Here is a 14,208-nt window from a genome sequence, read left to right on the forward strand (position 1 = left end):
AAAGATGGGAAAAGTCTGTTTAGCTTTTTTCTGCACATCTAGTAGCTTGTCAGCTTGGGATAGTGTGATCGGCTCATCCTTCATTTCTACAGTTGTAGCATTTCTCTGAGTGATCTTTTGGAAATGTCAGGATTTGCAGCCGTTGGCTTATCGGAATGAGAACTAGTGGTTGATTGAGCAGGCTCCGAAAATTCTGATTCTGGGACAGGTAATCTTTCCTCCTCTGATTCTGAGGATGAGGATTCAGGGATCTGAATTTTTTGCCTTTTTGGTTTTCTTTGCAGTAGATAACTGTGGGGTCTGACCCGTGTTCATTATCCACTGAAAAACTCTCCCAATTGTGGGGGTGCTGTTGGAATGTTTTGCATCTGATTTGGTTCCCAAGGCATATTTAGTGATGCATCTGTCCTAGTCTGTGATGTACTAGTTATGGTACTAGTGGTGGTGTATTTGGGGCTGAGTTGGGTTCCTCAGAGGGTTGGGCCTGGGTGGGTTGTGGGGAGAGTTCTGGTGGTACCTGTGCCCTCTCTGCCCTGGCTTTGCAGTATGAACAATAGGTCTTTGCAGAGTTTCTTAGGGAAAGCTCATGTCTTGCATCTGGCTTGTCCGTCAGGCAGTCTCTTGGGTTTAGCCTGTGTCTTTTTGGCAGACGGTAATTTGTCTCTCAGCTCCTGGAGAGAATCAGCGTTCTCCGTATTAACAACAAGTGATGTAAAAGTAACACTCACTATTTGCAGAGCGTTCCTTTGTGGGCCGTGAGTGCGGTCTCCTTGATCAGTATAATGGGGGTCTCCGCTATAACCGCGTTATTCTGTGTGAAGGGTTAATTATGAGTCTGAAAGGAATGTGCGCAGATTCCCCGTGTGAATCGTAATACAGCACAGCCCCGTAATGGACACTGGCAATTACCCTTGAGGCCGCACATGTAGTAGGGGCTACTGACTCAATTATAACATAGGACTCCGGAGAACCAAGATAGTAGTTCAGTGATTCATTTTATTCATACAGTGCACAACATGTTTCGAGCCAACGCGCTCTTCCTCAGGTGCTTATACAAATGCTGTGGGTAACCCAAACCCTTTAAAAACCCTCAAAAACAAACAACATGTCCATTCCCATGTGGCTGGACACATTCAGTTACATTGTAACAAATTTTACCTGCGGAATACTGCCATCTTGTGGCCTACTCCAAAGATACACCATGGATACAGTACTATTATACATGTCAATAGTCATTGAAATACAACATTGTGGTTGCAGGCAGTCTCCTACCTTCAAGTAAAAAATATCCCTGCAGTATCGTCACCAAACTGTAAGGACAAGAAAGTTATTGTATTATTTTACAGACAACATTTATAACTCAAAGCATCATTTAACCCCAATGGTTCCAGTGTGCTCAAAGCATCGATCCATTTTGCCTCTCGCTGGAGTAGCAGTTTTTTTCTATCCCCACCTCTACTACAAGCAGGGACCTCATCTCAGGCTGGAACTGTTCTGCTTGTTTTCAAAATAATGTTTCCCCACTGGTGTATGGGTCTTAATTTCGTTTGGATCATAGTTTGTTCTGGACCTTTTGTGTTCATTGATCCTCACCCGTACCTTTCTAGACGTCTGCCCTACATACATCTTAATCCATAAATGACAAATTCTGAATTGCAAGTAGCATATTGTTTAGCCTTTATTTTATTTCCCCGTAATGGATGGGTTATATTTTCACCCTTAATGATGGAGTTACAGCATCCGCAGTTTAAACAGGGAAAAGTACCTAATTTGGGAGAACTTAGAAATCTCGGAGTTTTTTGTTTGCCTCTTATGTCAGACTTAACCAGTCTATCAGCCAGGTTTCTTCCACGTTTATAAGAAAAGATAGGGGGGTCCTTGCAGAATTTACCCAAAGCGGGGTCTTTTTGAATTATGGGCCAAATTTGGCAAATTAGGTTTTGCATAGTTTTGCTTTTTTGGGCCATAAGTGGTTACAAAGGGGAAACGGTTTGTTTCTTTTTTACCAACCTTTCTTTGAAGTAAGAAGTCCCTATTAACTCTCAGAACTTCATCACGTGTTTGGGTTAATGACTGTCGTTCATAACCTCCAGCTACAAACTTTTCTATTAACCCATTAGAACTATTGAGATACTTTAGGTCACCCGACGCTATCCTTCTTATCCTCACAAATTGGCCCTTGTGTATACCTTTAAGGCTACTCGGTGTATGATAACTTGTCCTAAGTAACATATTGTTCCGTCGGTTCACTGTACAAGTCAGTTGTCAGTTTGTTTCCCTCTTTTATCACATTTACATCCAAATAATGCACCATTTTAGTATTGTACTCTGCTGTAAACGTAATAGTTGGATGTTGTGTGTTAATGTGATCAATAAAGTCACAGAGTTTCGCTTCAGTCGACCCCCACAGTACAAATACGTCATCCACATATCGCAGATAGCATTTAATATGTGTGCTGTAATCATTATTGCCCAAAATTATCTTTTGTTCGATAAAATGCATGAAAATATTGGCAAAATAATGGCGACTGCGCTGCTCCCAAGCCCTTATCTAATCCGGTTTCCCTCTTCACTGCGCGAGGCAACGTCACGGGATTTTCACTGGCGCCCGTAACTATTTAATTTGGGAACAACTTGCAGCTCTGCGTCTCTATGATCCCTGATCCCCCGGGTTTAACACTGACGTTTGTGTAGTCCCTGGGGTGACTGGGGGTTCTCTCAAGTGGAGCCTGTTGTGTCCTCTGACCCGGAGTCTGATAACACTGGCAGGACAGCTCTGCATCTAATAATAGTAATGGTAATAAGCTGTAAAGAAAAGAAAGGAAAAAATAAAATCTATAACTGCTCTGTCCTTCACCTTCGAGGCAGGACAACAGAACTGAGGGTTAGAGGTGGAGTCGGCTCATAGAACCAGTAGGAGGAGCATCAATTCTTCTGTCCCGCCTCCAGAGGTGATGAAGCCAAAACCCCAACGTCTGAACTGACACGAGGGCCAACTAGAGAAAGGTGTAATTCCAACAGAGGCCACAGGGGGCAGCAAATCCCTATGTGTTTATTCATGTGCAACTACTAGTAATGGGGAATATAGGGTGTAATTCCAACCAGCATAGGAACATAGTATTTGTACCTGGATAGAGAACTGGCTAAAAGATAGACTACAAAGAGTGGTGAATGGAACATTTTCTAATTGGACCAGTGTTGTTAGTGGAGTACCGCAGGGCTCTGTACTAGGTCCCTTGCTTTTCAACTTGTTTATTAATGACCTGGAGGTGGCCATTGAAAGTACTGTTTCTATTTGTGCAGATGAGACTAAATTGTGCAGAACTATAGGTTCCATGCAGGATGCTGCCACTTTGTACAGTGATTTGTCTAAACTGGAAAACTGGGCAGCAAACTGGAAAATGAGGTTCAATGTTGATAAATGCAGGTTATGCACTTTGGCAAAAATAATATAAATGCAAGTTATACACTAAATGGCAGTGTGTTGGGAGTTTCCTTAAATGAGAAGGATCTTGGGGTCTTTGTAGATAACAAGTTGTCTAATTCTGGGCAGTGTCATTCTGTGGCTACTAAAGCAAATAAAGTTCTTGTATAAAAAAGGGCATTAACTCAAGGGATGAAACATAATTGTGTCTCTTTATAGGTCCCTGGTGAGGCCTCATCTGGAGTATGGGGGCAGTTTTGGACTCCAGTCCTTAAGAGGGATATAAATGAGCTGGAGAGAGTGCAGAGACTAAGTGCAACTAAACTGGTTAGAGGGAGGGAAGAGTTAAATTATGAGGGGAGACTGACAAGGTTGGGGTTGTTTTCTCTGGGGGAAAAAAGGCACAGTTACCCTCAGATCTAAAGAGCTTTAGTGATGCATACCTCCCAACTGTCCCTTTTTCGGAGGGACAGTCCCTCTTTTGACAGCTCAACCCACAGTCCCTCATTTGTACTGGAAAGTCCCTCTTTTCTCTGCCCTGAACAGCCAGAAAAAGAAACAAAGTTTCTCACTTAATTGGCTTTTAGCAGAGAGCCCAGAACAGCTAACAGGTGCAAATAAGATACTTTGTAACAATTTTGAGACACAAAAACACAGTTTAGATAAGGAGAAATATTTTCAAACTTTCATAACCTGCCAAATTTTGTAAAACAAACATGGTAATTAGGGGGTGTGGCCACAGAAAGGGGTGTGGTCAAAAAATTGCTGCGCTACGTGCGGAAAAATGGACCTGACATTGGATTATGGTCTGTTGGAGGAGTTGAAGGTATAAGGGGAGCAGTTCTAGGTACAATGGTGAAGTAGAACGTGGGGTTCTAGGTGTAGTTAATGGACTGATGTCTTGTTCTCAGGTGGAAGAATAGACCATGGACACCATGAGGGGAAGGCAAAGCAAGCGCTGCATGAGGCTGTACAAATGGACGTCGCTATTGGAGTATCAGGGAACATGACGTCAGTAGAAGACACCCTCACAGTGGTCACCGCCGATCACTCCCACGTCTTCACCTTCGGAGGTTACACTCATCGAGGGAACTCAATCTTTGGTAGGTTCTCATACACATTTACCTCAACCTTCAATCAGTTGAGCCTAATTAAGGGACAGCCCCCACCCCAGGTTAACTCTACCCCAAGTTCCCTTGAGACTGGTGCAGGGCCCCTTGGGATAGATTAGGGGTCTCTCCAGCTAACATGATATTTCCGTGACTACTGCACTCCATGTGAGCACTAGGTGGGTTTCAGCACACAAGCAAAATGGAGCCCCAGTTTGACATGTAACATACATGACCCGGCAGCTGTTTTCTGTTCTCAGGTTTGGCTCCAGCTCCCAGTGACTTGGACCTAAAGCCTTTCACTTCCATCCTCTATGGGAACGGCCCAGGCTACAAACTGGTCAACGGCCAAAGGGAAAACGTCTCCAGTGTGGATTTTTGTAAGTCACTGGGGCTCATTTATAAACACTGGGCAAATTGGCCCATGGGCAGTAACCCATAGCAACCAATCAGTGATTAGATTTTTACAGACATCTGCAGGTTGAACACTGAAAGCAATAGTCTGATTGGTTGTCATCGGATACTGCCCAGGTGTAAATTTGCCCAGTGTTTATAAATAACCTCCCCCATCTTAATAATTGATAACAGAGCCTATTTTGATCCCGTACTCTGAACTCAGCACTGCTTTAATAACAGTAAGGAAGATTTGTAGCAGCCCTTCTGGTTGCCAAAGGCAATGTCCCTAGCAACCAGCTCATATTCTGATTTTAATACACACAAAGGCACAGCAGGTAAATGGTCAGGGATCATAATAAAAGCCCAAGGTTTCCCTTTAAAGGGGTGGGTCATATTTTAATTAACGTTTAGTACAATCTGCACATTTACATCCGAAGACTACTTGCAACTTGTCCTCATTTTATGGCAATGGAATTATTTCACTTTTTGTTCAGTGTGGAATTTCAGCAGCAATCTGGTTGCTAGGGCCTAGTTTATCCTAGCAACCAGGCAGTGGCATGTTAGAGAGAGCTGACTAAATAAGAGAATAAAAAGTAACAAACACAATGAAACAATATTCTCATGGAACAGCAGTTTTTAGCTGACAGCTAAAAAGAGGAGAAAATTCAAAACTATAGAAAATGAACATCAATTGTTAATTAAAAAAATCGGCCAACTACATAAGGAAGGTAGGGACCCTACTGATCCATCCTCCTATAGACCAATGTCGTTACTAAATCAAGACCTCAAAATGATGACGAAGATAATGGCTAATAGATTACAAATACCTCTAATCACATGGGCTTCCGGTTTGGGCTATCAGACAGGCTATCGCCACAATATATCAGTGTAACGTAGAGAAAAGAAGACAAGGATTGCTGCTAAACTTACATGCCGATAAGGCCTTTGATAGGATCTCCCATGCACACATTCGGAGACTTTTAAAATTCCAACATTTTGGAATTCATATGCTTAACCTATTCAAAACCTTATATGATGCTCCTCAGACTTTTATAACAGTTAATGGCAACAATTCAGAACCATTGGAAATTCAACAGGGGACTAGACAGGGTTGCCCTCTTTCACCTTTACTATTCAACATTGCACTAGACCCTGTAATAAAACATCTACTTTAAAGGAAACATTTGCAGGCATACCACTTGGACATATCAGACATAAAATAACAGCCTTTGCAGATGATATTTTACTGTTTATCCATCATCCTCACATAGAACTGGCTACGATTTTGGATACTATACAGCTTTTCAGTACTTTTGTAGGCTTCCGGATAAACCTCAACAAATCTGAAGCATTGGAACTTGGAGGCCCGGGGATCACAACAATTGGGAATACGGAGTTCCCCTTTAAGAGGGCACAATCTTACATAACGTACTTGGGTATTAAACTGGCGAAAAAGCATATAGAGATTTACTCACTCAATGTTAGACAAACTATTGACAATATTCAACAAGATCTAAATAAATGGGACTCACTAAACCTAACCTTTTTGGGGAGAATTCATCTAATCTACATGATTTTATTTCCTAGATTACTCTATCAACTACAAATGCTACTTTACAGCATAAAACCATCCGATTACAAAAGATTAATTAAAATGTTACAGACTTTTATCTGGAATAAGTTTATTCAAATTACAACAGACTAAAGCCTTGGCTGGGGTTAACTTTCCAAATATTCGGGAATATAATGAGGCAGCATTACTACGTTTCGCTGGGGACTGGATATATAATAGAAACATATAGGCCTCTACAGAGCTTGACCAACTCTGAACAGGAGCTTTATCCCTTAAAGGAGAAGGAAAGCTACAGAGGCATTTTATTGCCAATAGATTAGCCACAATAGTGCAAGCTATAACACTATATTTATTCTGTAGAATGTATTACCATACCTGAGTAAACAACTCTAGAAGCTCTCTCTGTTTGTTTATGATAGCAGCTGCCATATTAGTTTCATGTGACATCACTTCCTGCTCACTCATAGCTCTGGGCTCAGATTACAGCATGGAGAGAGGAGCAAACTGAGCATGCTCAAGCCCTAGCCCTGGAGGTTTAAGCTGAAAACAGTTAGTCTGATACAGAAGCCCATGAGTACACAATAGAAGGAAAGAAATGTGATGTTTGACAGAGGACTCAGAGCAGCATTACTTTGGGGGGTTACTGGTATATTTAGATGGACCTTTCTGACTTTACTTACTTTTAACCTTTCCTTCTCCTTTAACTTTCTTTTGCATTCTCCATTAAAGGATATTCCACAGGATATGCGGGAACAGCCCTTATTTATAGACACTTATAGAACATGGAGTTCAGTGAGACGCAGGTTTAAATTAACACCTTGTTACTCCACTTATCTGCTTGATAATCCAACATTTCCGACGGGGAAACATAATAAAACCCTAGTGGAATGGCATAACCCAAATCTGCAAATGATTAAAGATATTGTCGGTGACACTTTCAGTGTGTTCCCTAAAGACAAGCTTCTCCCGAAATTCCCATTCCTGGCGGATGAGCATGTGCTGCTGATCCAAATGCTCCATTACATCTTTCCACGACAGATAAAGAGAACCCAAGAAATATACTGTGGCCCAGATATAACACAGTTATTTACCCCTTTATTAGCACCACATTATCACCTGGAGCACCAGACAATTGTTTACTCAGAGGGACTTCTTTAATCCCACAAACAGAGGCCAAATACTTCAGTATCAGACAAAAACAATGCAAACTATGTCTGTTAGCAAATAGAAATGGCTGTACAGATATTACATGGCTCTTATCTCACTGCACTTAGGAGGCATCATACGGGCACTTTAAATTCGGACAATTGTCTGAGATGTCATCAATCCCGGGCTGATCTTGTGCACTGTCTTTGGCTACACCCCAATATTCAACAATTATGGGGGGAAGTTCAGATACACTGGGAGTCTCTCACTCAGCAAACAAACGTTTTTACGCTAACATGGGCAATTTTTGGGGTACCCCCTCCACAACTAAAACTTTCCCGCTCTGAAAGACAGCTGGCAGAAAGGTTAACGGCTGCTACTCAGAAAACCATTCTCTCCCCATCTGCCCCCCACTATCTCTGCTCAAACAAAAACTCCACCATATATTTCACATGGATTGGCTGGAATCCACTACAAAGAAAGAACAATTTACTGACAAATTCTTTTCGCTATGGATGAGTTACATTCAATGGCTCCCAATTCATATTAAACACCTAACGATATATATGCGTTTAGATACACTACGTGGTACGACACGGAACTATTACTCAATAATACTAATGTCCAAGAAACGGACCAATATACCCAAAATATCCTACGATCACAGGAACAGAACTCACGAGCGCCCCCCAGGAGCCCCCACATAAATCAGATGTAAAGAACGAGGTATTCGTAATCGTTTATTTTAAGTACAGTGTGAGGGAAATAATGTTGTGCGGTGCATTGACTTAATGTGTTTTACAATGAACCGTTGAGAGGAGACCTTCATTCTGGCTACCGCATGTGTATATTCCAAATATACTAACCATGGAATTTATCCATCATTTTCTTTTGTAACTCCGAATTCCTTTATATTTGTCTATTTTATTTGTTATAAAAAAAATTTTTTCAATAAAAACATATTATACATTGTCTAACACTAAATGTTAGGGTCAACTTCCCCTTTACGTGCGTGTGAATTGAAATGAATTTTCTCAATGAGATTCCCAGGACCCCCAGCACGGACCCCCTGGAGCGGATTTTATGCAGCCGGTGCCAAACTCAGCTGAGAATTGTCATTAGAAGATGGGGGAACCAATAGGGAAACATGATGCCAGGGGCCCGTCCTACATCAGCAGCAAATTACACCCCAGGGGGTCCTGCACCGAGGGACTGTGGGTAATATAAAAGGGAATTTTGGGTTTTAATTCTTGTTTGGATATTTGTACAGTTCCTGCACCAGACCCTGGGAATTATAGGTCCCTGCAGCTGCTATTAAACTACAACTCCCAGCAGCCCCGCCAGGCAGCTGTTTGAATGCACGGTCAGAGCTGTAGTTCAACATCCCTTCCTTGTATACAGCGACCTGCCAGTCTGCCCAGTTTGGACAATAGTTGAGCCAAGATTTGCCCCTCACTCCAAATATCAGATCCCGCCCCTGTCTAGACTCCACCCCCTAATTCCATCTTCTGCCCAGATCAATGTATATCTGAGCCCTGCCATCATTTACATAGGGGGTTTTGGGGCCACACATGGGCCAATCAGCTGCAGGTTCAGTAGCAGGGGGGCAGCAGAGTTCCATGACTTCTATAGAGTTTTATTTTTACCCTGTGAGATCAACTGATATGGCAACTCCCGGAATATCATTGCGTCTCCACTCTGCACACAAATCCGATTGAAGGATTTTTCTTCTGTCAAAAAAAGCTTAGGAAAGTGATGGGGAAGGTCCCCATAGGATAACATTGTACCTCAGTAGGTTTAAACTACCAAAGTAGGTAGTCAAAGTTTTTTTTAAAGAGACAGTACTTCGACTATCGAATGGTCGAATGATTTTTTATTCGAATTGTTTAAATTGAAGTTGAAGGTCGTAGTAGCCTATTCGATGGTCGAAGTACCCAAAAAAATACTTCAATATTCGAAGTTTTTTATATTCAAATCCTTCACTCGAGCTTAGTAAATGTGCCCCATAGTGTCTCCATGGGCTAATAGCACTGCTACTGAATGTGAGTAAGTGGGTACACAGGCAAAGCTTCCCAATAATATAGGGGGGATTCAGCCACTTCTCTGCCAACTAAAATACACTATGGAAGAGCCTCAATAAACTTCTACAGTAAAGGAGACGAGTTCATTTCTGAACTGTCTGAAACCTGAGAAAAATGCTGGAAGGTGAACGTCCCCTTTAACCAGGAAGGGCCAAATGATAGTCCCATATTAATGTATAGAGCCCAGCCGGAGAGCCTGCTCCCATTGCTCTTATTTCCCCCCTATAAAATACAGGTTACAATTGTATTTAACTGTAACAATAGGTCTATAAATCCTTGTTTGGTTACAATTTCCAGGGCTCACACTACTGTTCTTTCCATTGGACATTTCCATGAAACATGAGCGGATTCTGTGGTTTATTTATATATTTATATATTTATATACTGACTCTACATTTAGGGGCATATTTATCAAAAGTCGAAGTTAAAAAAACGTGGAACTTTGAATTAAAAAGACCAACTGAATGAAGGTAGAAGTTTTTTGGGGTCGAAGTGGGACGAATTTGGTCTTCTTTGAATCGTACGATCTACTTCAATTGCAGTTTTTTTAACTTCGACCTTCGATTTCCCAAACTCCCCCAATTGCCCCCATACAGGTTCTAGGAGGTCCCCCACAGGCTAAAACAGCACTTTGGCAGCTTTCAGGTGGCAAATAGTCAAAGTTTTAAAGAGACAGTACTTAACAAAAATTCGATCTTCGAATTTCAAAGTTTTTTTCAAATTCAAATCGAAGTTGGACTATTCCCTAGTCGAAGTACCCAAAAATTACTTCGAAATTCGAAGTTTTTTACTTTGAAAATTCACTTTGACCTTTGATAAATCTGCCCCTTAGTTGCACAACACTAGCCCAGCAGGAATATATCAGGCCATTCTCTAGAATGAATGTTGGCTTTTGCTATTCTCTTAGAATTGATGGATTTGTGCATCTTCGTTACCATCAGTCAGAATGTTTCATATTACAGAGAAAAGAATGATTTGATTAAATAAAACTCAATAGCAAATGAGTTCCCATGTGGGAATATTAGGTTTCTGGTTAATAGATGAGACACGTGATGAATAGAGAGAGATCAATAGACACGTATGTGTATCACATGTTCATCCTTGAATAAAGTCCTGAGATTAATTCATTTGCTAAATCCATTAAATGAAAATTCAGGAGCTCATTGATTTACTCAATTCTAGTGATGAGCGAATTTATTCTCCAGCCATGGATTTGTGGTGAAATTCTGAATTTTGCTGTGTGCCATAAGAAAAAACACCCATTGACTTTAATGCATTCGGAGAAAAAAGTCGCCATAAGAAAAAACACCCATTGACTTTAATGCATTCGGAGAAAAAAGTCGCCATAAGAAAAAACACCCATTGACTTTAATGCATTCGGAGAAAAAAGTCGCCATAAGAAAAAACACCCATTGACTTTAATGCATTCGGAGAAAAAAGTCGCCAGAAGAAAAAACACCCATTGACTTTAATGCATTTGAAAAAAAAGTCACCATAAGAAAAAACACCCATTGACTTTAATGCATTCGGAGAAAAAAGTCGCCATAAGAAAAAACACCCATTGACTTTAATGCATTCGGAGAAAAAAGTCGCCATAAGAAAAAACACCCATTGACTTTAATACATTCGGAGAAAAAAGTCACCATAAGAAAAAACACCCATTGACTTTAATGCATTCGGAGAAAAAAGTCGCCATAAGAAAAAACACCCATTGACTTTAATGCATTCGGAGAAAAAAGTCGCCATAAGAAAAAACACCCATTGACTTTAATGCATTCGGAGAAAAAAGTCGCCATAAGAAAAAACACCCATTGACTTTAATGCATTCGGAGAAAAAAGTCGCCATAAGAAAAAACACCCATTGACTTTAATGCATTCGGAGAAAAAAGTCGCCATAAGAAAAAACACCCATTGACTTTAATGCATTCGGAGAAAAAAGTCGCCAGAAGAAAAAACACCCATTGACTTTAATGCATTAGAAAAAAAAGTCACCATAAGAAAAAACACCCATTGACTTTAATGCATTCGGAGAAAAAAGTCGCCATAAGAAAAAACACCCATTGACTTTAATGCATTCGGAGAAAAAAGTCGCCATAAGAAAAAACACCCATTGACTTTAATACATTCGGAGAAAAAAGTCACCATAAGAAAAAACACCCATTGACTTTAATGCATTCGGAGAAAAAAGTCGCCATAAGAAAAAACACCCATTGACTTTAATGCATTCGGAGAAAAAAGTCGCCATAAGAAAAAACACCCATTGACTTTAATGCATTCGGAGAAAAAAGTCGCCTTAAGAAAAAACACCCATTGACTTTAATGCATTCGGAGAAAAAAGTCGCCATAAGAAAAAACACCCATTGACTTTAATGCATTCGGAGAAAAAAGTCGCCATAAGAAAAACACCCATTGACTTTAATGCATTCGGAGAAAAAAGTCGCCATAAGAAAAAACACCCATTGACTTTAATGCATTCGGAGAAAAAAGTCGCCATAAGAAAAAACACCCATTGACTTTAATGCATTCGGAGAAAAAAGTCGCCATAAGAAAAAACACCCATTGACTTTAATGCATTCGGAGAAAAAAGTCGCCATAAGAAAAAACACCCATTGACTTTAATGCATTCGGAGAAAAAAGTCGCCATAAGAAAAAACACCCATTGACTTTAATGCATTCGGAGAAAAAAGTCGCCTTAAGAAAAAACACCCATTGACTTTAATGCATTCGGAGAAAAAAGTCGCCATAAGAAAAAACACCCATTGACTTTAATACATTCGGAGAAAAAAGTCGCCATAAGAAAAAACACCCATTGACTTTAATGCATTCGGAGAAAAAAGTCGCCTTAAGAAAAAACACCCATTGACTTTAATGCATTCGGAGAAAAAAGTCGCCATAAGAAAAAACACCCATTGACTTTAATGCATTCGGAGAAAAAGTCGCCATAAGAAAAAACACCCATTGACTTTAATGCATTCGGAGAAAAAAGTCGCCATAAGAAAAAACACCCATTGACTTTAATGCATTCGGAGAAAAAAGTCGCCATAAGAAAAAACACCCATTGACTTTAATGCATTCGGAGAAAAAAAGTCGCCATAAGAAAAAAACACCCAATGACTTTTATGCATTCCGAGAAAAAAGTCGCCATAAGAAAAAACACCCATTGACTTTAATGCATTCGGAGAAAAAAGTCGCCATAAGAAAAAACACCCATTGACTTTAATGCATTCGGAGAAAAAAGTCGCCATAAGAAAAAACACCCATTGACTTTAATGCATTCGGAAAAAAAAAGTCGCCATAAGAAAAAATTGCAATTGACTTTAATGCATTCGGAGAAAAAAGTCGCCATAAGAAAAAACACCCATTGACTTTAATGCATTCGGAGAAAAAAGTCGCCATAAGAAAAAACTCCCATTGACTTTAATGCATTCGGAGAAAAAAGTCGCCATAAGAAAAAACACCCATTGACTTTAATGCATTGGAAGAAAAAAGTCGCCATAAGAAAAAACACCCATTGACTTTAATGCATTCGGAGAAAAAAGTCGCCATAAGAAAAAATTGCAATTGACTTTAATGCATTCGGAGAAAAAAGTCGCCATAAGAAAAACACCCATTGACTTTAATGCATTCGGAGAAAAAAGTCGCCATAAGAAAAACACCCATTGACTTTAATGCATTCGGAGAAAAAAGTCGCCATAAGAAAAAACACCCATTGACTTTAATGCATTCGGAGAAAAAAGTCGCCATAAGAAAAAACACCCATTGACTTTAATGCATTCGGAGAAAAAAGTCGCCATAAGAAAAAATTGCAATTGACTTTAATGCATTCGGAGAAAAAAGTCGCCATAAGAAAAAACACCCATTGACTTTAATGCATTCGGAGAAAAAAGTCGCCATAAGAAAAAACACCCATTGACTTTAATGCATTCGGAGAAAAAAGTCGCCATAAGAAAAAACACCCATTGACTTTAATGCATTCGGAGAAAAAGTCGCCTTAAGAAAAAACACCCATTGACTTTAATGCATTCGGAGAAAAAAGTCGCCAGAAGAAAAAACACCCATTGACTTTAATGCATTTGAAAAAAAAGTCACCATAAGAAAAAACACCCATTGACTTTAATGCATTCGGAGAAAAAGTCGCCATAAGAAAAACACCCATTGACTTTAATGCATTCGGAGAAAAAAGTCGCCATAAGAAAAAACACCCATTGACTTTAATGCATTCGGAGAAAAAGTCGCCATAAGAAAAACACCCATTGACTTTAATGCATTCGGAGAAAAAAGTCACCATAAGAAAAAACACCCATTGACTTTAATACATTCGGAGAAAAAAGTCACCATAAGAAAAAACACCCATTGACTTTAATGCATTCGGAGAAAAAAGTCGCCATAAGAAAAAACACCCATTGACTTTAATGCATTCGGAGAAAAAAGTCGCCATAAGAAAAAACACCCATTGACTTTAATGCATTCGGAGAAAAA

At 40.0% G+C, this 14,208-nt stretch overlaps 1 protein-coding gene across 1 annotated transcript; it reads left to right on the top strand.

The window, feature by feature from the left end:
• Positions 1-4,191: 4,191 nt before the first annotated feature.
• LOC121396183 (alkaline phosphatase, tissue-nonspecific isozyme-like) lies at positions 4,192-4,975 on the top strand. The gene is made up of 2 exons (XM_041570746.1): positions 4,192-4,527; positions 4,794-4,975. Exons 1-2 carry the CDS (start codon positions 4,401-4,403, stop codon positions 4,973-4,975), a joined length of 309 nt encoding a protein of 102 aa, XP_041426680.1. The 5' UTR covers positions 4,192-4,400.
• Positions 4,976-14,208: the final 9,233 nt, after the last annotated feature.

Source organism: Xenopus laevis, chromosome 7S, assembly GCF_017654675.1.
Source record: "Xenopus laevis strain J_2021 chromosome 7S, Xenopus_laevis_v10.1, whole genome shotgun sequence".
Classification (NCBI taxonomy): Eukaryota; Metazoa; Chordata; class Amphibia; order Anura; family Pipidae; genus Xenopus; species Xenopus laevis.

Coding starts and splice junctions, on each gene's coding strand:
- LOC121396183 (XM_041570746.1), top strand. CDS start 4,401: ATGGACGTCGCTATTGGAGTATCAGGGAACATGACGTCAGTAGAAGAC. Junction 4,528..4,793: donor TCGAGGGAACTCAATCTTTG/GTAGGTTCTCAT, acceptor TTCTGTTCTCAG/GTTTGGCTCCAGCTCCCAGT.